Raw genomic sequence first — 25,368 nt, forward strand, 5'->3', positions numbered from 1 at the left:
AACTCTATTACTCCCAATTCAACTCCTTAGACACATCAAGACTATCATTTTAGTGATTTGATTAAATAAGAAAATGAAAATTCACTAATTCTTAATCGAGAAAGTAGATAAGGATATTCACTTAAATCTTGCTTTTTAGTCTTGAACATGGGCGGATTTGTAATCCTCATTTTTATGCTATTTATATAATATATATATAAAAAACTGACATAGTGTTGAAACTATTATCTAGTCTAGTCATACATTTACCTACTAGTCTTCTTTAGGTTTAGGTTCAGGTCTCACTCATTATATTTTTACTAAATTATATAAAGTCTCTCGTCAACATTTGTGATCGCCATTGTCTTGGAGAGTATATATATTTTTAGCTCCTCTTCCCCATTTCACCCATTTTTAAAAGAAAAAATATGCTTTAATTTCACTCGGAGTCACCAATTCAAAAATTTTGAAAAAAAAACAACATTCATGGATATTTTTTTTTCTGTAATTTAACTTTAAAATTGCATAAACTAAATTAAAAATTAAATTTAAACTACAAACAAATTGCACGGTTTTAAAATCACATGACAAAATTGAAACAATAGAGAATATTAAGAATATTCTGTAGAATGCGCAGCAGTAAGCAAGTAGAGATTAAAACGGGATTGCTTTGTTTGTGCTTCCACAAAACACAACAGCAGGATCATGGGCTAAAGCCGCGCAGCTGCAATCCCGGCTCAAAGCAAGCCGTGACCGGCTATAGCCAGTGAAGCCGGTTTTCAAAAAGCGTGGCCGTACGGCACATGGCAGGCTGGCAGGTCGCTTCCTTGGCAGTTAGCAAGCATTTAGTGTGTGCGCTCCTTTTCCCTTCCACTCTCTCACTTCTCCCTCTTTCCATTTTGCACATTTCAATGCTTCATTCTCAGTCTCCCCTGTTTCTTTTTCCCATTCATCACTCTTTTCTCTTCATTTCTTCTCAATTTCCACCTCTTTTTTCCCTTCTCAATCATCTCTGGTTTCCCTGTTCCTCTTCTTCCAACCCCTCCAATCCACTTTCTTTCAAGGTAATCTGAATCACTCTGCATTTATTGCTTTTATTGTAATGTTTTTGCCTTGCCCTTCTCTGCTTTTTTGTTCGTGTGCGTTTGAATGGGGTTTCTCATTATCAACAATTGCGATTCTGTTACTTTCTTTTCTTGGGTTTTTTCTTTTATCATTGTTTGTTCCCTGAATACCCAATTTGGATTTTGTTTTTCAAATGGGTACTTCTTCTTTACCTTATATGGTCCAATTGCAATGATGGGTTTTCTATTTGCGTTTGATAAGAGATCTTTTCTACCGTAGAGTTCGTCTTTAGATTTCAGTCTTGTATTCTTATCGTTGGAAGATGCTGAGAAAATGAAGCTTTTATTGTTTAATTTTGGAATTGGGGGTTAGAGATTTTATTCGATTTTTGTGCAGAGATTGAATAATTTCCTTTTTCTCGTTTTTAGCTAATGAATTGAACACTTGATTCTGTTTTCTCTCCTCTAAGTTTAGGATTTCATGCATCATTTTCATCTTCTTCTGTAAGAAAAACGCACGTTCCAATTTTCATAATTTAATCGACCTTCTAACTGTTTCCATTCTTAGATTTTTCTTTTGGTATTAATTCTTTTTTATTTCATTCGTTAAGGGAATGTAAGCTGTTGGAACACATATTTGCAAATCCATAGAAAATTCTCCAGTTTGGCTTTTGGGCTGTTGGGAACACATATGCTCTATTTGCTTCAAATTGATATTTGGCTTTTGAGCATTAATGCAATGCCGATATGATGTCATTGTGTCACTTCTACTCGAAAGAATTCAATGAAGAGCCTATTTATGAGCACCAATCTTATCCTGTCTTGTTGTGATTCATTTATTATCAGTACAATGTGCCCGTGAAGTATAGATATATTTACTTTGCTTCTCCGAAGATGATGCCATTTATTGTTTCCTGATATTGTTCGTGTAAGGTACAACTCGACTATAATCCCTCTTCTCCTCCTCTAGAAAAAGAGAAAACAATTGAAAGAACTTTCCCCATTTCCTGATACCGTTCTGCTTTTGTCTTTTACTAGATATAATATACTGCATGACATTTACAGGAGTTCAACATCTGTGAAGTTAGATTCCCCTGAAGCAAGCAAAGTTCATAATGCCTTACTGATAAGCAAAAGAGGGCTGAATGGTTATTATAGCTCAAGTTGAGCTTGAATTCTTGTACTATATGGACCACAGGGCTTCAGGGTATTTGGCAGCAATGTTGAAGTTTTTTGTGCTTGTTCCTTGTTTTGATTAGGTTCAATTTAAGTTTTAACTTTCGTCATCGCTACCTGGAGGAAAGACGGTTAGGAAGGAAGAAAAATGCTGGAACCAGAGTTTTGTGCTTCCAATATACAGTCTCCTTTCCGTGAGGAGAGTGGGGATGAAGAGCTTTCAGTTCTTCCAAGGCACACTAAAGTTATTGTCACTGGAAATAACAGAACGAAGTCTGTTTTATTGGGATTGCAAGGCGTGGTTAAGAAGGCTGTTGGCCTTGGAGGTTGGCATTGGCTGGTATTCTCATTTTCATTCTGTCTTTTTCTCTTTGTTGTGTGATTTACTCTGTGTATTATGAATTTTTTTGTCTGGTTGTTTGTTTGCTTACTTGTCGTGAAAGTTACACCAAAAGTCATAACAATGGATCAACTATGATTTTAGCAATGCTATCTTCTTTTCTTCTTTTAGCTTATAGGTTTTTAATCTAGAAGCTTGTGACTGGAAGGTATTCATGGATAACGTAGGTTTTACTTGATAAATGTTTCGTTTTTAGTTTTCTGTTTTTGAAAATTATGCTTGCGTAATACCTAACAAATTTGAAATCTTAACAAACCTTTTAAAACAAAAACTTCCGTTCTAGTTTTCAAAATTTGGCTTAGACTTACAAAATGTTTTTAGGAATAGATTACAAAACAAAGAAAGACATAGATGGAAGTAGTGTTTATAAGCTTATTTTTTAAAAATGGGAAAAAAAGTTATTGAACGGAGTTGAAAATTTTCAGATATGTGAGAAATTGATGCTACTTTCTTGCAAGTGGCATTCTGGTAGTGTTCATGATTACCATCTATGGACTGTGGCTGTTTCATTTTATCTGTCGGAATTTTGATTAAAGGCTTAGGAGAGGGTTAGCCGTTTGGTCGAAATTTCTTAGCACTATGTTAAAAGTTAGATTTTTAATATAATGGAGTTTTGTTTTGTTTTGCTAAGCTGGGAGTTTCATGTAGGTTTTGAAAAATGGGGTTGAAGTGAAGCTGCAAAGGAATGCATTGAGTGTGCTGGAACATCCCACAGGAAACGAAAATGATGAACATGATTTGGACAACTCAAGTTGTAGCTCCGACATCGGGGAGAAGGACAATGATTTCTGTAAGTCGCATCTCTCTTGAAAATGATGGGTGGAATGGGCCTCAATGTTCCAAAATCGTTCCTATTCCTTTTAAAGTGGATTTTAGTTTACATTCTGTGGAAAGACTTAAAAGTGTCACCGTTCATGGGCAGCTAGCAACATTGTTTTCCACAAACTTAACAAACCAAAAGTAAGGCAGATTAGACCATGGGCTCCATCTTCATCAGCAAAGTCGACTGGTCGGGGCAGCTATGGAGAAATTCAGTCTATTCACATGCCAAAGCCAAGGACGGTAAGAAATTTTGAAACCTTTGATTTGTGTGCGTGTCTTTTCTCTTCTTCTTCCTTTTGATATCATGAATGTCCCTATTGTTAAAGAGTAAGATTTTAATGTCTTACGTAGGCTTAGGGGACTGTTCCAACTAGTTGCACTATAAATTTAGACGCGGGCAAAAATTTACCTTTTCAATTTCATACACAATCCTTCAACCCCCAAAAAAAAAACCTTAAAATCTTCAGCTTTTTTGTATTATTTTTATAACGTTAGACGAATTAAAAGGGTTCAACTGCTTCATGCCTTCTTCTTTCGTCTACCCTGCCCATAGCACCAACCATCTTCTTATTTTTGTAGTTCAACAAGTATGGTGGGACATTTGAACTTGGTCGAGGTCATATGTTTTAATTAATTGAGTTATGCACGGACTGGTTTGAATGGATTGTGATTTTGGGCACATGATGTAGATTTTCTTGAATGTTGGGTGACTAACCAGTGACGCAAAATTATTTGTTTGAGCATACAGAGGGTCAAACTGGGGAAACTAGGAACAGAGTCTTTGTGGCGATATATCAAGCACTTCAATCTAGTGGGTCTCACTGCAATACTTTCAACTTTACGCTTTTTTTTCTTCTGCATACTTAGCTGAATTCACTAAATTCAATGGTCTTTTTTTCTTTTCCTTTTCAAAATTGTATGTTCCAGGTGAATAACATTTCAAATGCTTCAAGGGACCAAATCCTTCAAGTTGTGCAACAGCATTTTGCATTACAGGTTCTTTCTTCCTCTCTCTCTCTCTCTTTGTTGTTTGCATTTGAAGTTGTGAACTACATGTAATATATTGTTTGTGTTTGTTTTGTATGATACAGACAAGTTTGAACGAGGCATCGGTGATGACTGAATTCATTCGAGCTGTTAAGAGACGAAGGGAGCGAGGGAATGAGAGTAATGATATTGAAAAGTGATTCACGTAAATGTATGTTTGTATAGTGATTAAAGACTAGTGAGTATGCCTGTTAACCATAGTCTATAACTATGTAAACTTCTAACTATCTAACATTCTGTTGACAACTTTCTAGACCCATACTATATATTTAGCATCTCTCCCAAGTCCTGATGAAATTCTAACCGGGTGTTTGGGGGCACCAATTTCGATTTTTTTTTTTTGGGAGAAACAAACTACTATTTGGAACGGATTGAGTGGGCTATAATAGTCCACTTAGCGTTTGGGGTGTGTGTTAAGATAATAGGGATAAGGATTATTTTAACCTTCCATTTTGCTATAATAACATTATTTATAACTTAGGAGGCGTTTGATACGTTGAGTTGAATTGAGTTGGTAATTATTGTACGTGGAGTTAAATTTGTTCGGGGTATAGAGTTCAGTTGAGTTGAAGTATCTATGTCTGGGGTGCTTAGTTGAGTTGAGTTGAATTGGGTCAGAAAGTATGTATTTGGGGTACAGAGTTGAGTTGAGTTGGGATATTTGGTACAATTTTCTAAATAAAATTATTTTGTTTTGTTTTGTTTTTGTTTTTGTTTTTGTTTTTGTTTTTTTTTTTGTTAAAAATCATTTTTAGTCCCTAAATTTTTATTAAAAGAAACAATTTAGTCATTATACTTTAATTTGTAACGATTTAGTTCTTGAACTTTCAAATTTGTAACAATTTAGTTCATGAATTTTATTAGGTAACAATTTAGTCTTCGTACTTTAAGATTTGTAACAACTTAGTCACTATTGTAGAGATTATTGTTAAAATTTAATGAGATTTCCTACCTAAATAAATTGACAAACTAATTCGATATTTTTTATAAAATACAGAGTCTACATCATAAAAAAATAAAAATTGACATCTAATTTTGATAAATTTGTTTACATAAAAGATTAAATTGTTATGAGTTTAAAAGTATAAGGACTAAATTGTTACATACTAAAATTCAGGGATCAAATTGTTACAAAATTAAAAGTTCAGAAACTAGATTATTATAAACCACGGTTACTTTCATGAAAGTTTAGAGCATGTTTGGGAGAGAATTTGAAAACAAGAGATTAAATAAAAACAGTTGTATTTCATTTTTTCAGATATATGTTTGGTAGCAAAATTCAGAAAATCAGATTCTAATTTAAACAATTGCAAACTAGTTGTAATTACCTACTAAATATTAGTTGATAATAAATTATTATTAATTTATTTATGAACATATTTTATGTTAAAAAAATTGTAAATTAATATTTTGTAATAATATATAATTTATAGGATAAATTGAAAGTTTTGTCCCTATAGTTTGGAAGAAATTATAATTTACCACAAATGATTTGATAAAAACTTCATAAATAGTCCCTGTGGTAGGGATTAGTTAAGAGGATTTAACAAATCATAGAAACTATATATGCAGTTATATCAAACCATAGGAACTAAAATCTAAATTTTTAAAACCATATGGATTAATTTTTAACTTTATCCAAACCATAGGGACCTAATTTGAAATTTAACCTAATTTATAATATACTACATAATAAATATTTTAATTTTTTAAAAGTTGAATTGAGTTTATAATGACATATACTATATTTCTACATGTTTTTAACTTTATTTAATATAATTCTGCATTTTAAATTTTAAAATTCAAATTTTGGATACAACAAAAATACAAAATGTTTTTAAAATTTACATTGTTTGGATCACAAAATTCGAAAACAGTTTTCAAAAACAGAATTCTATTGTGTGTCAAACACATATTCACTAAATTCAGTGAATCTGAAAACATAAAACAGAATCTAGATTGCGAACCAAACAAGCAAGAGACCAAAAGTGTAACGACCTGACTTTCTAGGACTTATACTAGGTCGTTACTACATGCATGCATAAATCTCAAAACGTCTCTCTCATAAATTTTAACTAAAAAAATGAAAAGTAAATAAATAGTTTTGTAAAATCTAAATAATTGAAAATCTTCGGTCAAAGTCTGAAATAAAAATAAATTTCATGAAGCTTTATAAATAAAAATTTCAAATCATGGAACTCAAAATTCAAACATCAAGACTAGAATTTAAAACATTAAAGCATGAAAACATGAGTGGAAGCATCTCTCTGGTCCCAATGACACGGTCAAAGATTCCTTATGTCATTCGCCGGTGTGTCCTTATCCTACATGAAAACATAATATAATAAAGAATGAGTATAAAATACTTAGTAAGTAGCCCTATTACCAAGGCCAGGCTATGCATATATGTCCAATACATGCAACTTTCTAGTGAGATATGCAAAAACCTCTACGAATCCTGGATGGTCATCTAGTGGATAATTGAACTTGCTTTACCGTAGGTGAGATGTACCTAAAAACCTCTAGTGAAATCTCGAAGGAGATCACTAACCTCTGGTAAAGTCCCAAAGGAAATCACAACCTTTGGTGAATCCTAAAGGAGTCACAAACCTCTGGTGAATCCTGAAGGAAACACAAACCTCTGGTGATTCCTGAAGAAAACACAAACCTCTAGTGAAATCCCAAAGAAGCTCGCTAACCTTTGTGAAATCCCGAAGGAGATCACTAACTTCTGATGAATCCCAGAAACACAAACCTTTAATGAAATCCTGAAAAAAAAATCACTAACCTCTAGTGAATCTCAAAGGAAACACAAACCATTGGTGAAATCTCGAAGGAGATCACTAACCTCTAGTGAAGTCCTGAAAGAAATCACAATCTTTGGTGGGTACACGACTACGAGTAGAAGCAACTATCACTAACATAAATATCATGCAATAAAATCAGAGTCCCACAATCATGAAAATATATCATCATGCTTATACATCCTTATAATATATCATATAAAACTTAGTTCATACTTATTCATCCTCAAAAAATATTTTATAAAATTCTAGATCATGCACATTCACATAACATGCCTCAAGCAGAATTATCATTATGCTCATATATTGCCTCTAAATTATCCTAATAGTATCGTCCGACACAAAGGCAGTTCCAGTAGTAAGATTACTTACCTTTGATTTAAGTCTAAATAGCTAGCAATTCAACTTCTCAAAACCTTGAATCTTGAATAAATCCAAAAACATTAAGCAAAATTAAATCCAACGCTTAGGACACAATTCGAATCCAAACTTAACTGAAATATCTCTAAACAATTTATCCAACACGTGGTTTGATCCAAAACTACTTCGAAGCTTCAAAATCAACATGATCCAAAAACTATATCACCAAAATCAACCTTTCACTCTAATGGACAACAATTTTAGTCCTTCTAATCAAAACTAAAAAAATAAAAATTAAAACAATAGTTAAGTCGACACTTAGTGGGTATCCAAAAATTCTCAACAAAGCCCCCAAACCTTAATAAAAAAAGGACGTTGAACAATTTTCATCTTGTCAAAAAACACCTCAAGAGTCTATAAAACCCAATTTCAATATCAAAATAATATGAGTAAGCAAAACTTAAACCAAAATTTGATGGGTATTCAGGATCTTCCAAGAAAATCCATAAAACACCTAATAACTTACCCCAAATATCAATTCTGACGACAATGGAGCTAGTGGCAGTGACGGCGATGGGAAACATACACGGGTGGCAAGCATTGCTGTCGGATGATGCAAATTGTTTAGGTTAGCAGCTGGTAGTAAGGGTCTTGTATGAGGAGGGTTTGCGATAGTGAGAGAGAAATGAGGTTTCTAGTTTTACGTATTCTATTAAGCAGCAAATACGGACAAACTAGAACTCCAAACAACGATCCAACCATTCAAAAGGAGACCCTATTTTTCTCGAACAGACTGACCAAATTTCATCATGATCCAACAGTTCAAATATATAATAAGTTTGTTCGACAATGTTTACAAACTATACGACCCTATGAGATTTACGGCATCAACCCCAACAACGGAGACATGTGAGTGGGGGTATCCTATACAAATTTGTATAATACCGGACCATGAAATGAATACTTTCTCTTTATAACACTGTTGCTAAAAAAGACTTACATTTTACCAGGATGACCATAAGTGACTTGACCTTATTTCTGAGTGAATTGTGAACTTCTACCTATGAGGGTGGTCCTTTGATCTACATGGGTGAGAGTGGCTAGATTCGTGGACTTAATATGCCTACCATTTTGGGAATTTTTCTAATTAAGGAGTTGGGAACATAACTACACAAGAAAGAATTCGTTCCTTCCCACTATTTTGGGGATTTGTCTGATTAAGGAGCTGGGAACACAACTACACAAGAAGGAATTTGCTCCTTCCCGATTGTTAGGGTAAATAAAGAAATTACTCCCTTAAGGGTTGATTCCGGGTCTTGAACAATGTGGTGTCACACCCTCTCCTAGCTCGATAAAGGTTCAGTTATAGTTGGACTATAACTAATTGTTCATTAAAGGGATCAGTGATACTTAAGGAGTTAGATGTAACTACGGGGATGAAATGGTAATTTTGACCAGCTGTACTTACGAGAAATTTTTGAAGGGTAAATGTATTGTTGATTGGTTATATCCAATGGACACAAAAATATATTTATAGTGCAAAGAATGCAACTATCAGTCTTTAATTGAGTGATCGACAATTAATGAAGGCTTACTAATTTAATTAAAGAGTTTAATTAATTAATCAAGTATCATTGAAGCTTCAATCTATAGGTCCATAACATCCTCTTGTTAGCTTAATAAGAATTAATGAGAATCAAATTAATTTTGGATTAATTTGAATTGTTCAAATTAATTAAAGGGAATTAATTGTATATGATACAATTAATATAATGTATGTGATGCATTATAATATAAAGTTTTAGTGAGAGAAATAAATATTTGAATATGATTCAAATAATAATTATATGAATATGATTCATATTAAAACTATAGGTTAAAATTGATACTCTAGGTTATATCATAGAATAATAAACTATAAGTTATATTATATGTGATATAATATAAACTATAGGTCATATGTTATATGTGATACAACATATGGTTTAATATGATATATATTAAATTATTTAATATATATTATTTTAAAAAAAATTCAATTTTGAATTTTAAAAATTAAAAAGGGGAGATAGTTATTCTGATAACTCCGTCAACCTCCTTTTCTCTCATATACGTGAAACACAATTGAAATTATGATGATCTTCATCATCCCTCTTCCTTTATCTGAGTAATTCTTTCAAAACAAGATTTCCAATCCTCCCTTCACCAAAACTAATCTACAAAAGCCCACAACTCTCCGTGATTCTCTCCTTGAGACGAGGAAGACATTGTGGTGGTTTTCGAATTCCAACCTTGTTGTTGTGTACATGTTGCTGTAAAAGGGAGAATGAGAGGAGATAAATTCGTGATGTTTCACTAGAGGGGAAACATGAATATTTTTGTTCTTCAAGGGTTAGTCTCGATTTCTCTTTCCTCTCTGTATTATTTCAGTAGAAGTACGCTTAAGAATAATTTGGTTTATCCTGCTAGTCTCCATCCTCTGCATTGTAATGTTATGTAAAACAAAATTAGAGAAATAACGTATTTAATTGCTTCCGCTTCGGGGAATTCAAATCCCTTCAGTAACTACAGGGGTAAAAACGATAATTTCACCCAATTGTAGTTACGAGCAATTTTTGAAGGGTCGACTTATTGTTGATTGATTATATCCATAAACATAAACATATACCTACAGTACAAAGAGTGCAGTGTTGGTCTTTAGTGAAGTGACCTACAGTTAGTGAATGTTGATTAATTTAATTAAAAGAGTTTAATTAACCAATCTCGTGTCATTGAAACTTCTAATCTGTAGATCCATAAGGTCCTCTTGCTAGATCATTAAGGATAAAACAATGAATAAATGGTTTTGGAATGATTTGAATTGTTCAAATTATTTAAGGGAGTTAAAGGTAATAATTATCACTACAACAAATATCACATATGATAGCATTAAAAAAAATGCTTTTGTTGACTTTCCATAGCATTTTTGGAATGTTGTCGTAGCACAAGTTATTGAAAGTCCTCTACTTTCAACGCTATAAAAAACACTATAAAATATCAACTTTTGATAGCATATATTTAATGTTATGAAAACTTTTCATAGCGTTGACAAAAAACGCTACTATAAAATTTCTTTTATAGCATTTTTTATAACGATAAAAAAAGTTATAAAGACTTTCTATAGTGTAAAAAATGCTATAAAAGACTTTCTGTAGCATTTTTAAGATGTTGTAGCTGAAGTTATTAAAAGTCTCTAACTTTCTATAGCGTTTTTTCAATGCTATAAAAAAATTTATAAAAAGCTCATTTTTTATTGCATAATTTTAAGTTATGAAAACTTTTCATAGCAACAGAAAAATACTATTATTGACTTTGATAGAAATTTTTATCATAGTAAAAGAAAAATGCTATAAAAATCATATTACATTTTTATTCTCGCCATGATAGTTGATTTTGATCAAGTTGTATGTCATTTATGTAACACTTTATACCCATCACAAATTATTACAAATGCAACTATAAAATCAATTGTAATCATATAAACCTTTAGTATTATATTTAAGTATATTTATATCAAAATAAATATTCAATAGTGTAAACATTGCTTGTTATGGAATACTTCAATCAATACAACATTCCACATACATAAATAACCATATTTTTTTTTGTAGGGTTGCCACGTTATTCAAATTACATTGTGACAAATGAAAAAAAAAAAAAGACAAGCTTCGCTTTCTAGTTTCCTTAAGACAAATACGTATCATTTAGTCTTCACCTTTGTAAATTGATGCATCTTTTAGTATTCATGTCTAAAAATTTGACAAATCTTTTATCCTTGCTTGCTGTAAAAAGGAAAACATATTAATTATCAATTTCATCTTAAAACTCATTCATCAAACGGGACAATATTTTTCTAAAAAAAATAGAGTACAATTGAACATGATGCAAAACTAAAAATGTAGAACACAAATGTGGGAAAAAATAATGCAATCAACTAAAGAGATATCAATACAAAGCTTAAAAAAATAGAGATATCACAAGTTTTCTCTTCAATTCAAGAAACTTAAAATATCAAGGGTTCAAAGGATTGGCATTCTATACATATACACACAAAAAACTAAAAAGAACATCCAAACACCAATTTGACAAAGATTAAAATAACATATAGACTGAAAAGAACAAAGTTTCAGTCCAAAACTTCTTACCTCTAAAAGGTAAAGTCTAGAGATTATAAAGATTAAATTTGATAAAAAAAATATACAAGTGAAAAATAACCTACCATAAATGAAAAATAACCTACCATAAATGAAAAATAACCTACATTAAGTATGTTAACTACAAATTAAGTTCTAATTATTTCGAAAGAAACACGACCGTCTAGCTAACTGTTCTTACTTTTTCGTAAAACAAGCAAACATCAAGCAATTAATAGAAAAAGGTAGATATGGAAAAAGAAACTCAAATTGATATTTGTTGAATATGGAAAGCTTCCTCTTACCTTGTCCATATGAAATTTATTCCCTGTAATTTGCATTTATTCTTATTCTTACCATATGTACAATTTTTACCGTTATAAGTTTTTCCATAATTGGCTATCATAGTTGTATATATAAGGGATGCTCCCTCTTGTAAAATCACAATAAATATAAAGAAAAGTTCAGAATACAACATGGTATTAGAGCCATCTCTCTGAATATTTTCTATAGCTTTCATGTCCAAAACCCTAGAAAAGAAAACAGAAAATCTTAAACATACCAATTTTCTTGAAGCTGTGCATCAGAGAAACATCCATCGATTCTTCGAAGGCTTGGAGCTTCACATTCGAAGCGAATCCATACTCCAAATCTCATGAACGGCCGGCTGAAACGCATCAAATCACGTCGAATTATTGGATCGCGAACTAATCCGAAGCATCCACGGCCGAAACACATTCTTCGACCGACGACCACGAAACTCGTTCATCAACTGAAAGTCATCGACCGTGGGTGGAGATTGCCGAAAAACTCGAGGGTGCTGAGTGCTGTTTAGTCATTTCAACCGGGTCAATTTGTTGTGAAGCCGTGTGGGTCTGGAGTCAGGTCTGGACGTGGAGCCGGGTCTGGAGTAATTTTTTGATAATTTTTTTTTCCTTTTCCTATTTCTTTCTTAATTTATTGTTTTGCCAATCGACAATTTGTTATGGCATCTATAAATTCTAACAATATTGAAGGGACCATACTTCCAATTACTAGTCACAAATTAAATGGAAAGAATTATCTACATTGGTCACAATCAATTATGATGTTCATATGTGGAAAAGGAAAGGAAGATTACCTCTCAAGCAAAAATTCTATCACAGACCAAACTGATCAAAGATAAAGATATGGAAAGCAGAAAATAATATGGTTATGTCATGGCTAATCAACTCCATGACAATAAAGATTGGTGAAGGTTTTTTACTCTTCTCAACTGCAAGCAAAATCTGAGAAGCAGATTGTGAAACTTATTCTGACCAAGAAAATACTGCAGAGTCATTTGAAATTGAAGGCAAAATTCATGAGCTACGGCAAGGGGATATGCAAGTCACTCACTATTTCACTCAACTATCTCGCCTTTGGCAGCAACTGGATATATTTGAAAGCCATGAGTGGGAATGCATTACAGATGAAGTTACATTAAAAAAGATAGTTGAAAAGAAACGAGTATTCAAATTTCTGCTTGGCCTTAATAAAGAACTCGATGAGGTACGTGGTAGAATCTTAGCTATTAAACCATTACCTAACATTAAAGAAATTTTTGCAGAAGTAAGAAGAGAAGAAAGTAGGAAGAAACTAATGTTAGGAGTGACTGCTAGTTCTGAATTTGAAGGATCGACCTTACATGCTCGAAACCTTGGTAATGAGGTACGTATAAATACTCATGATAACCCTTACAATTGAAACAAAAACTATACAGAAACTGAGAATCGACAACGAAAACCAAAGCCATGGTGTGAACACTGTAAAAAATCAGGACACACTAAAGAAGTGTGTTGGATATTCATGGTAAACCTCCAGATTGGAAGCCCAACAAAGGTGCAGGAGACAGACGTGGAAAGGCCTATCAAGCAAATACATCATCAGAAGGTAACTTCAACCCGGAACATAATGTGTTTACTAAGGAGCAGTTGGACCTTCTTCAAAAACTATTTGGCCAACCGAAACCTACTAAAAAAACATCAGAAACCAGTGTAGCAACAATGGCACAATCAGATAGCTTTCTTTGAGCCTTTAATACAACCAAAGAAAATTATAGTATTTGGATTATTGATTCTGGTGTATCAGATCAATGACAGGTGACATCTCACTTTTAACTAACTACACACACTATAACAATCAAATTACTGTAAAGATTGTTGATGGTACCTATTCTAAAGTAATGGGAATTGGCAATGTGTTTGTATCTAAAGATCTAGTGTTAGAGAATGTGTTGCATGTCCCAAATCTTAGATGCAATCTTCTTTCCATAAGAAAACTGACGTTTATGAAAAACTGCAGTGCAACTTTCTACTCACATAATTGTATATTTCAAGATTTGAATTCGGGGAAGATGATTGGCAATGCTAAGGAAACCTCGGGTCTCTACATACTAAATGCTCTTAGGCCGCAAGTCAAGGAGTTAGGTCTTAGCAAATCCATTTTTATTTCTAAAGACAATTATGATAGTACATCTACTTTTGTTGCTTCTAAAGATAATTATGTTAGTACATCTACTTTTGTTGATTCTAAAGACAATTATGATAGTACAATAATGTCATGGCATAATCATTTAGGACATCCCAATTTTCTATATTTGAAACGAATGTTTCCAGATATTTTTAATAAAAGTTCTCAGATGTTTCAATGTGAGTCTTGTGAAATGGAAAATTTGGCTCGATCCTCATATCCGGTAAGCACATATAAACCCTCTTATCCCTTTTCTATGATGCATAGTGATGTTTGGGGACCTTGTAGAGTTCAGAATGTAACAGGAGCTAAATGGTTTGTTTTCTTTATCGATGATCACACTAGACTTACTTGGGTGTTTTTAATGAAAGAAAAATCTGAATTTACTTCCATATTCCAGAACTTGTTTGCCATGATTCTCAATCTCTTTAACACCAAAATCCAAATCCTTTACACTGACAATGCTAAGGATTATTTTAACACTTCGTTGAAAAATTTTCTACATGAAAAAGGTATTGCCCACCTAAGTACCTGTCTTAATACTCCCCAACAAAATGGAATTGTGGAGAGAAAAAATAGACATCTCTTAGAAGTTTCTAGAGCTTTAATGTGTCACGCTAACATCCCCACCTTTTTTGGGGAGAAGCTATTCTAATAGCCACCTACCTTATTAATAGAACGTCTTTTCGAATATTAGGCTTCAAAACTCCCTTACAAAAACTTAAGGAAGTATTTCTATATGATAGATTATTTTCTCAAGCTCCTTTAAAAATATTTGGTTACACAATCTTCGTCCAAGAGCATAGACCCAATAAGAGTAAGTTAGATCCTAAGGCAATAAAATGCATCTTTCTCGATTATGCTCCAAGCTAAAAGGGATACAAATGCTACTCATCAACTACTAAAAGGTTCTATACATCCATGAATGTAACCTTCTTTGAAACTCAACCTTATTTCCAAAAGCAAGACACCACTAAACCTTCCACTCTCATAGAAAACGAAAAACTTCTGAAAAATGAAGAAAACCAAAAACTAGATCTCATTGAAGAGAGTGCTCCGTGTGTTCCTTATATACATGAAATTGATGTTCCCAATCAAGGCCACCGGAAAGTAGGAAAGATCCTATAGTCTATACTAGAAGAAAAACACCATTGAACGTGAACCAGTACTCAATCAGAACCCAATCGAAATACAGAAAAATTATATCTCCAACTCCATAGCAGAAACACTTACTGAAGATATTGATCTTCCCATTGCAAAACGGAAAGGGGTAAGAACCTGTACGATGCATCCCATCCAAAACTACCTGTCCTACAAAAATCTCTCTCCCATGTTCAAAGCATTCACAACTACACTATCCCAAGTACACATTCCGAACAATGTCTATGAAGCCTTCAAGGACATTAATTGGAAGCAAGCTGTATTAGACGAAATAAAGGCCTTGGAAAAGAACAACACACATGGAAAATAACAGACTTGCCTTCAGGAAAGAAAACAGTAGGATGCAAATAGATCTTCACCATCAAATACAAAGTTAATGGAGAAATAGATAGGTTCAAAGCTAGACTCATTGCCAAAGGGTTCACCAAGTCTTATGACATTGACTATTAAGAAACATTTGCTCTAGTGGCAAAATTAAATACTATACATGTCCTTTTTTTCCTAGCTGTGAATAATGATTGAATTTTTCATCAATTAGACATAAAAAATGCCTTCCTTAATGAAAATTTAGAAGAAGAAATGTATATGGATATATCTACCGATGTAGAATCTACTCAAACCATAAATAAGGTATGCAAACTCAAAAAATTCCTTTATGGCCTAAAACAATCCCCTATGGCGTGGTTTGATAAATTCTCAAGAGTGGTAAAGCAAAATGGGTACTCACAATGTCAATCTGACCATGCTCTCTTCGTCAAACATTCTTGCACGGGTAAAATAGCAATTATCATTGTCTATGTAGATGACATTATCCTTACAGGAGACCATGAAGAAGAATAAGAAATCTGAAACTTCTCTTGTAGGATTGTATTAGCAATAGCGGAAGCACAATGATCATCTAAGCACTCAAATTCACTAATTTTGGCAAAACATAAAGCATGCTCTTATAGAAAAACAAGTGAGTTTCAAGACATACCTCTTGTAGAATTTCAAAGCTCCTTCTCTAGCTGCTATCTTCTCCGAATCTTGTTACAGACAACCTCAAGATCTTCCCCACTATTCTCTTGATGTTCTAGATTGAGTTGTGGGACTCAAAACAAGCTTGAATCAAGGGATGGAGGAGAAATGCTCACTGTAGTAATCTTGTTGAAGAACTCTTTCTTCAAACCGAATTTTCTCTCAAATTCTCTATAGATTGCATGCCCGATTTTCACTCCAATCTCTTTATTATATTGCAGATCAACATGCAAAGGAGAGAATTGCATGAGTTGTAGCTCATACTTGGAGAAGACAAGGCCAAGAGAATGCTTATTGTGTGAGCAAGTGAAGAAATGGATAATGGAAAATCAATATTTTCCATTTTAGTGTTTTGTTTTCTAAATTTTATCTCAAAAATCAAAATTTGATTTTATAAAATCTATTTTGATTTTAAAAATGAAAAATTTAATTAATTTCATCAATTAATTATTAAATAAAACTTAATTAATTTAATATCAAATATTAAATTAATTTTAACACATATCCATCTTTATATATTTAAATCATATTTAAATATATAAATTCATCTATTCCGTTTAATCTCAAATTAAACATGTAATTATATCTCATATAATTACTAATTCCCTTAATTCTAATTTGAACAATTCAAATTAATTTATCATGCTATTCTAGAGTTAGTCCATTACAAGCTAGTAAGGGGACCTCGCGGACCTACAGATTATGGGCTCCAACGATCCGAGATTAATTGGCTAAACTCATTAAACCAGATTAATCCCCATTCGTTAACTAATGGGTCACTCCACTAAAGCCCATAGTTGCACTCCCCTCACTGTAGATATATTATTCCACACGATTTAACCATAATCAGCAGGTCGACCTTTCACAGATTGTTCGTAATAACGGTTGGGGTCAAATATCTGTTTTACCCCCAAGATTACGTCTTATTCCTCAAGTCCCTACTGATCCTCTAATGAACAACTGGTTTGTGATCCAATCACTAAACCAAACTCTCTCAGCCCAGTGAAAGGGTGAGGCCCCTTGTTCAAGACTTGGATTCAGTACTTGAGAGAACAACCTTTCTCCTATCCCTAAATCGGGTAGGCATGAACTCCACCTTGCACTCTATGTCCCCAACTATCTATCTGGTCTTACCCCTGAAATGGGAATCTTATTGAGCTGGCGCTGTTGAGCCAACTCTCACCTATGCAAATCTAAGGGAAATCCTGAATAAACTGGAGTTCATAGTTAGCTCAGGATTAAGATCGAGTTACCTAGGTGATCTAGGTGAAATAGTCAGTCTTAAACAGTAAACAACGTTATAAAGTAAGAGTGACTTATTTCTTGGTCCCGATCTTATGCAAACTCATTGCATAGGACGCCTTCACTCCTCATGTCATAACATCTACGAATTAGGATCACATCATATGTAGCACTTTACAACTCTTTGTAACAACTACAGAGTAGGCCGCATCTAATGGTGTTATCAGAATAAGGTACCCAACCTTATTCATGTACCATAGATCATTTTGACTATTTACTCGAACCTGATACACTCTTATGTCTCCACATAAAGTTCAAGTACTCATACAATAGTCATGGGTCTTAGTTTATTGGATTTAGACTTTCATACAATTTATGAAATCAATAATAAATATATTGATTATAGAATATATTTATCATTTTACAAACTACGAGTTTTTAGGACATGAAACCTAACATAGCCAAGAAATTCGAAGTAAAAGACTTAGGCAACCTTAAATACTTCCTAGGGATGGAAGTGACCTACTCAAAAACAGGCTTGGGCATTTCTTAAAGAAAATATGTCCTTGACCTGTTAAAGGAAATTGGAATGCTTGGATGCAAGCCCGCTAATACTCCAATTGACATAAACAATCACATAATCAAAGAAAACAATCACAAAATGGTTAACAAAGATCAGTATCAAAGGCTAGTTGGAAAATTGATTTACCTAACTCATACAAGACCTGATATCTGTTTTGCAATTAGCTTTGTAAGTCAATTTATGAACAGTCTAACAGAAGACAATATGCAACCTGTATATAGAATACTCAGGTACTTGAAAGGAACTGCAGGAGAGGGATTTTACTTCAAGAAATTTAAGAGAAGAAACATCGAAATCTTCACAGATGCCGAGACAGAAGATCAACTTCTAGATATTGCAACATCGAAATCTTCACAGATGCCGAGACAGAAGATCAACTTCTAGATATTGCACCTTTGTTTGGGGAAATTTAGTCATCTGGCGAAGTAAGAAACAATCTGTAGTATCCAGGAGTTGCCGAAGCTGAACTAAGAGCTCTAGCTCAAGGAATATATGAAGGAATATGGCTCAAAATCATTCTATCTGAACTTAAAATCAAATCAAAAGAACCAGTGGAAGTACACTATGATAATTAAGCTACTATAAGTATCGCCAAAGACCCAGTCCATCATGATCGTATAAAACATGTGGACATTGATCAACACTTTATTAAAGAAAAAAAATTGAAAACAAAAGCATCTAACTCAACTACATACCTACCAAGAGGCAAATTGTTGACATACTTACAAAGGCCCTATTCAAGAATATGTTTGAAGACTTAAAAACCAAGCTGGACTTAATCAACATATACTGCCCAGCTTGAGGGGGAGTGTTGAATGTGGAAAGCCTCCTCTTACCTTGTCCATATGAAATTTATTCTCTTTAATTTGCATGTATTCTTATTCTTACCATATGTACAATTTTACCATTATAGGTTTTTCCATAATTGGCTATCATAATATATATAAGGGATGCTCCCTCTTGTAAAATCACAAGAAATGTAGAGAAAAGTTCAGAATTACAACAATATTAATACCTTACATATGTGGTTTTCCAGCTTTCCCCGGTTGAATAAGGAGTTGTTATCCTTCATCTACTAGTAATATCAAGCTCAAAATTTTAATAAGAAAATGCATTATGAGTATGTGTTGAAGAAAAGTTATGCATGAAACTTATAAAGAGTAGCTCACTTGACATAATAGAATAATCTATTTTTAAAACTGACCAGATAAGTCAGAATAGGATATTAGATTTGGAAGAGGGTGAGGAAGCCAGTTTTCCAGCATTGGTCTTATGGTTTGGGCTATGAAAGGCAGGTGGGTCCAAAAAGATAGCCCACCTTCCTCTCTCATTGCAGAGCTAGTTGATCTAATTCATTGAATCCCAAGAATGTTTTATAACTAATTTATATTCAACGTAAGTGCTACACTACAGCTAATAAACCATCTAATTCTGAACAAGTTTAGTGTTAAGTCTTTTCTACACTACAACTAATAAACCATCTAATTCTAATAAGTTTAGTGTTTACTTTTTGAAGTTGCCTTGTTCTTGGAGAAACAAACTAGAGGTATCTCATGAAAATGAAGCCAAAAAGGAAGCATACCTAAATTCCAACGTTGATAGTTTGTGGGGTACCGATCCTTTTGGTTCCTCGAATCATTCTAACTTGCTAAATCAAACATTGAAAATCTATGATTTAAGTAGAAAATCAAACATTGAAATTCAATCTAACATGCAAATTAAATTTACTTGGGTACTTTGCTTGCTGAATCAAATTAATATGTTTTTTTGTTTTTAATAAAGTGAATTAAAATAATACGTAAGAGAGTAAATTGAATTCAAAGCTTTGTATCCCAGCTAAACTGATGAAGCTTGACATTGAACTATATGAATTTGCACAAAAGAAGAATTCAAGCAAAATTAAACAAGGAATGAAAGGAGAACATGTCACAAGATTAGGAGCAATGCTCACATACTAATAAAGAATGTGAGAGTCAAATTGAGAAAAAAATATCATGCATTTTACAATAATTTGTACCAGTTTCTTGATCAAGATTTGAGGAAGAAATGCTATGATAATCTTCCAATAATCCACCCATTGCAATAATATGTATTAGTTGCTTGAGCAAGGTTTAGAATTTTTTACCTCTTAATGACATTTACAATAATACACGCACCAATAATGTGAACTTGATTTAGGCATTCAAAATAAGGTATAAGCTCAGGAACGAGAGATGGCCATGAAAATCATCTAGACACCAAACTTGAAACATTTTAGAAAGGTGGTATAGAAGATATTATAGAGTGTCAAGTATGAGAGTTATTAGATACCTAGAAGATAACATAGAGTAGTGAAATCTAAGATCTCATGTGTACCTGATCAATTAAGACATGTAAAGAGTTAAAGAAATTGAAAGAACAAACCAAACTTAGTTGCACAAGAATCTACGAGAGTATGTTTAACAAAGCACAACAAGAAGCTTACATTGTAGCTTACATGGGTGTCATACATATTCTCTCAAGATCAGCTAAAGTAATAGCTTTCAACTAACCTATATAGAACATTAAGAAGCAATTCTTAGTATAGAATTTCGCTATCCGCCAAAAAGAAAAGAACGAATATTTGCCTCATTTTTAATATAGAAGACAAATCAATATTAGAAATTACAAGTGTGTTTTCTTAATAAGTTTAAAAAGCCGAAGCTAATTCATTTTCAAGCTTCATGAAAAATATATCTTAGAAAAGTAGTACTCTTAACAACAGAAAGAAAAAAAACGTTCGGTATTAAATTTGTCACCATGGTAACAAGTTGAGAATAAATTTGTCACCAGATAAATACCTTTTGCCTTACCTTTGTTATGGCTTCCTTGTTCCTTTGACCTATGTTATATTGGGGATCTCAAAGTTAACTAGTAACATACCAAATGTCAATAACAAGTATTAAGCAACATCAAAAGAACTAAATTTCTTCAAAAATGGGAAGAAGTAACTTCTCTAGGAAACACTAAGCAAACAATTTATCTTCCATGCCTTTATTAAATCTATAGGCAAATGGATTTTTACTTAGACATTTGTAGCTTTCTTAATATATATTGTATCTGGCACATCTGCCATTAAAACGCAACAGCTGCTAACAAAATTACTCCTTAATTAAAGAAATACAAAGAAGTGCATAATGTTCACAAGAATAGATATATATAAACGAGCAATCAAATATCTCTAAAATGCATATCGATTTGATTTCACAAACTTCCCCTATAATATATGTTTTATAACCAATAAACATATACATTTTTTCTTACTTCTCCACGCTAAAAAAAGGATTATTTACATATATGTATATCATAAATAAACAGAGAAACTAAAGCTGATGCTAATAACCCAAGGGCAGCAAACAAAGAGGCACTAGCAAAGAATGTCCTAAAAACTTAACCAATAGCATATTCTTAGAAAAGTCCCAATATACTCAATTCAAACAACACTCTTGAAGCGAAATTAATAAATACAGAGGAAAATCTATAGAAGACCCTATGAAACCCAGACATAAATACAGTTATACGATATGGATATCATCGGATATGCGATTCGTCAATTTCTAAAAAAACTAAATACGGATACGTCATTTTTTTAATATATTTTCTAATATGCATATTTCTAAAAAACGAGGATACTGAGACGTTGAAGATACATTTTCTTTTTCTTAAAAAAATCTAGGATATAGATAAATTTAACATACAAGTTAATAACAAAAACATAAAATAGAATATAAACATTGAAATACAATACAAAAAAAAAGCAACATCTAAGATGTTGAAGTATAATAGTTAATAAAATGCAATAGAAAAGTGACCCATATTACAAAGAAGAAGAAGAAGATTAGAGGGAGAAGTATGAAGATAAACGAAGAACTTCTTCATTGAATTGTTGAAAATATCCAAATGGTTTATATTTTAGTGGACTTTTTGGGGAATCAAATGTGAAGATGAAGATTACATGATTCTAGGGTTTGGTCTTTTATTTTTTTCCCTTTTAGTTTTGGACTCAAGTAGTAAACTTTTTAAATAAGTTGTCTAGTTTTAGATTGAGAAATATTAGATGAATTGCTTGTTTTTTTTTTTTTTTTTTTAAGAAAAAGATATGCGTAGAAATAGATACGTCAAATCGCGTGTCAGATACATATTTGAGAAATATTTGGAAGTATCGATATTCGATACATATCTGATGCGGATTCGTTGCCTCATATGAAGTATCTGTGCTTCATAGCAAAGACCTCTCCTGCTCTCTATTACTTGACTTAAAAGACTAAATACCACAAACTTTGATAAGTTAAACATAGCCTATATTTCTAGAAGAAATGATTTACTTTCACCATGGTTTTAAATTGTTTATTGACCATAAACTTAACAAGAATGCAACATACTAATAAGTAATATTGAAAAAATATGACAACTACAAAATTGAACAAACATAATAGAAATTTTCAACTCGTATTTTGACGAATCGACAACATAGCAACACCATGATAAGAAAATACAAATTAACAACATTTAGTAAGAGCGTGGATTGTGAATTGATGATTTTTGGACTATTTCGTAATCTTAATAATTTTTCAATTTTCCAATCCACTCTATTAAATAATTTAATGGGCTAAAGGAATAAGGATTGTGAATTGATGATTATTCATTTGATAAAGAAGAATATCAAGCTTATGAAAACCAAAACTAGGTAAAAATGAAGTTCATGGCTAAGACCAAAGACCTCAAACACGTTTAATTACTTGAATTCAAAACAACTATTTGAAATAAGATTATTCAAGCCAACATAAAAACTACTTATTTAGTTCATAACTCAAACAATGTGATAAATAACATCTAGTTTCAAATTTCAATTCAATTAGAAAGATGGATAAAAGAGAACAAAGATGACACTAATGGACATACTAGACAAAAAAAAGGATAATCAGTGCTAGTTCTTGTGCTAATCTAGTTCATAATCAATCATATATCACTAACAAAGGTAAATATGATTCAAATATCAAATATTGATTAAATATCCATAAGAACTTGTAGTTATGAAATTGTGTGAAGATTTAGCTAAAAAGATTTATTAGAAGCAAAAAAACAAACATGGTTCTCATAGTTTCTATCAACATCAAGATCCTATTTCAAATCAACTATAAAAAATGAAATTCACCTCAAAAGTACATCAAAATCGCAGTGTTCCTCTCAAATCAAAAAACCAATTTAAGAAGTAGAAGAGAAATTCAAATGGATAATCTGATTTTTCCATCTCTACTGGGAGAAGTTCACTCTCGATCTTTTTCTGCGTCATTCGATCAAAGTAGGGGTTTAAAGAACCCTAATAGCTTAGAGAACAAAATTTTAGTAAATATTTACTTTTAAGATTTGTTAATGAAGGATTGTAAGTTTACTAACGTACCTTAAGCATTAGTGGGTGGTTGGTCACAACAACTATCAAAGAATAAAAGAGATCTTTTTTTTTTTAAAAAAAAATTACTTCAAACAAGAAACTAATGTGTAGGAATATTCAAGAGATCCAAATGGATTTGAGAAGTTGCTTAATGATGCTGAAAAACCATTATATACTAAGTTATTAAGTAGACATCTAATGTGTAAGGATTACTGTTGGGTGCAAATTTATATTTAAAACGGTCTATTGATTATATTTAAAACGGTCCATTGATTAATTTTAAAACGGTCCGTTGATTATATTTAAAACGGTTCGTTAATTAATTTTTAAAACGGTTCGTTGATTAATTTTAAAACGGTCCGTTGATTAATTTTAAAACGATTCGTTTCGATGCTGAAGACCTATAAAAGGCGAGACCTTCAGCAATTTGTGACAGACATAATTCATTTTCTAAATTCCCATTTCATTTTCCTCTCCTCCTCCATCTTAGCTTTCTAAGCAGTGAGTTTAGAAAGGGTGTACGTTCCGATCGGTAACGGTGCATTTTCGATCAGTTTTCATTTGGCTGTTTTATCCTGGGACGATGTGACAATTTTCAGACCTGCTTGAACACTTGGGCAGAGCCGCAAAACGTCTTAAAGAGAGCGAGCTCCGCGACTCAACCTATAATGAGTTTCTATTTTGTAGGTTTTGCTCATCGCTTGACTGCCGTGCCTTGACGGCTTACAGTTCGTCGTTCTGAGGGCCTTGTTATTTCCAACAATTTTAAGACGTTTCCACATCATCAATGGCCCTCAGTAGCAACAATGAGATATCAGACCTCAACCGTTCATTCCAGTTCAAAGGAGCAAACTTCAAGCGGTGGAAGTAAAAGATGTTGTTCTTTCTCACCCTCAAGAAAGTTGTCGAAGCTTGTACCAGCGCTAAGTTGATCATCCCTTTAGAAGAACCAACTGAACAATAGATAAAAGAAGCTGTTGACTGGAAGGAGAAAGACTTTCTATGTAAGAATTTCATTTTAAATGATTTGACCGATGATCTGTATGCTACTACAGTACAATGAAGACAACAAAGGAGGTCTGGGATGCCCTGCAAAAGAAGTATGACACCGAGGAGGTCGGGTCGAAGAAATATGCGGTTAGCCGTTATCTCAAGTTCCGGATGACGGATAGCAAATTCGTGAAGGCCCAATCCCATGAACTCCAGAAGATAGCTCACGAGATAATTACTGAAGGTATGCCTTTAGACGAACAATTCCAAGTTGCTGTTATTATTGATAAACTGCCCCTCTTGTGGAAGAACTTTAAGAACACTTTGAGGCATAAGACCAAGGAGTTCTCCTTGGAGAGTCTTATAACCCAGCTAAGGATCGAGGAGGAAGCCCGAAAGCAGGACCAGAGGGGGGAGGTGAACGCAATATCTAGGAAACCCGCCTCTGCCGTGGTAAAATCTGACCAAAAACCTAAGGGGAAAAGGAGGAAAGGTTAGAACTGTTGCTCTAGCAACTAGAACCAACAGAAAAAATAGAAGCCCCCTTCAGAAGAAACGATATAGTTCTTCTGCTTTAATTGTAATAAACTTGGGAACATGGCTAGGAACTGTAGGAACAAGTGTCGTTCTGTTGGTCAGGCAAACCTGACA

At 32.9% G+C, this 25,368-nt stretch overlaps 1 protein-coding gene across 14 annotated transcripts; it reads left to right on the forward strand.

Annotated features, from left to right (window-relative positions):
- The first annotated feature begins 826 nt into the window (after positions 1 to 826).
- On the forward strand, positions 827 to 4,770 carry LOC120078220 (uncharacterized). 14 transcript variants are annotated; one of them, XM_090310449.1, is made up of 8 exons: positions 832 to 1,043; positions 1,655 to 1,976; positions 2,109 to 2,559; positions 3,268 to 3,409; positions 3,542 to 3,681; positions 4,190 to 4,252; positions 4,369 to 4,437; positions 4,533 to 4,770. In XM_090310449.1, exons 3-8 carry the CDS (start codon positions 2,368 to 2,370, stop codon positions 4,626 to 4,628), a joined length of 702 nt encoding a protein of 233 aa, XP_090166575.1. In that variant the 5' UTR covers positions 832 to 1,043; positions 1,655 to 1,976; positions 2,109 to 2,367; the 3' UTR covers positions 4,629 to 4,770. The 14 variants fall into 14 exon arrangements, with proteins under 14 accessions (XP_090166581.1, XP_090166575.1, XP_090166576.1 ...); XM_090310450.1 differs by having other exon boundaries at positions 836 to 1,043; positions 2,082 to 2,559; XM_090310452.1 differs by having other exon boundaries at positions 839 to 1,043; positions 2,303 to 2,559.
- Positions 4,771 to 25,368: the final 20,598 nt, after the last annotated feature.

This window comes from Benincasa hispida, chromosome 1 (assembly GCF_027475165.1).
Source record: "Benincasa hispida cultivar pf3 chromosome 1, pf3_genome.v1.1, whole genome shotgun sequence".
NCBI classification, from domain to species: Eukaryota; Viridiplantae; Streptophyta; class Magnoliopsida; order Cucurbitales; family Cucurbitaceae; genus Benincasa; species Benincasa hispida.

Coding starts and splice junctions, on each gene's coding strand:
- LOC120078220 (XM_090310455.1), top strand. CDS start 2,368: ATGCTGGAACCAGAGTTTTGTGCTTCCAATATACAGTCTCCTTTCCGT. Junction 3,410..3,541: donor GGAGAAGGACAATGATTTCT/GTAAGTCGCATC, acceptor GTTCATGGGCAG/CTAGCAACATTGTTTTCCAC. Junction 4,438..4,532: donor AACAGCATTTTGCATTACAG/GTTCTTTCTTCC, acceptor TGTATGATACAG/ACAAGTTTGAACGAGGCATC.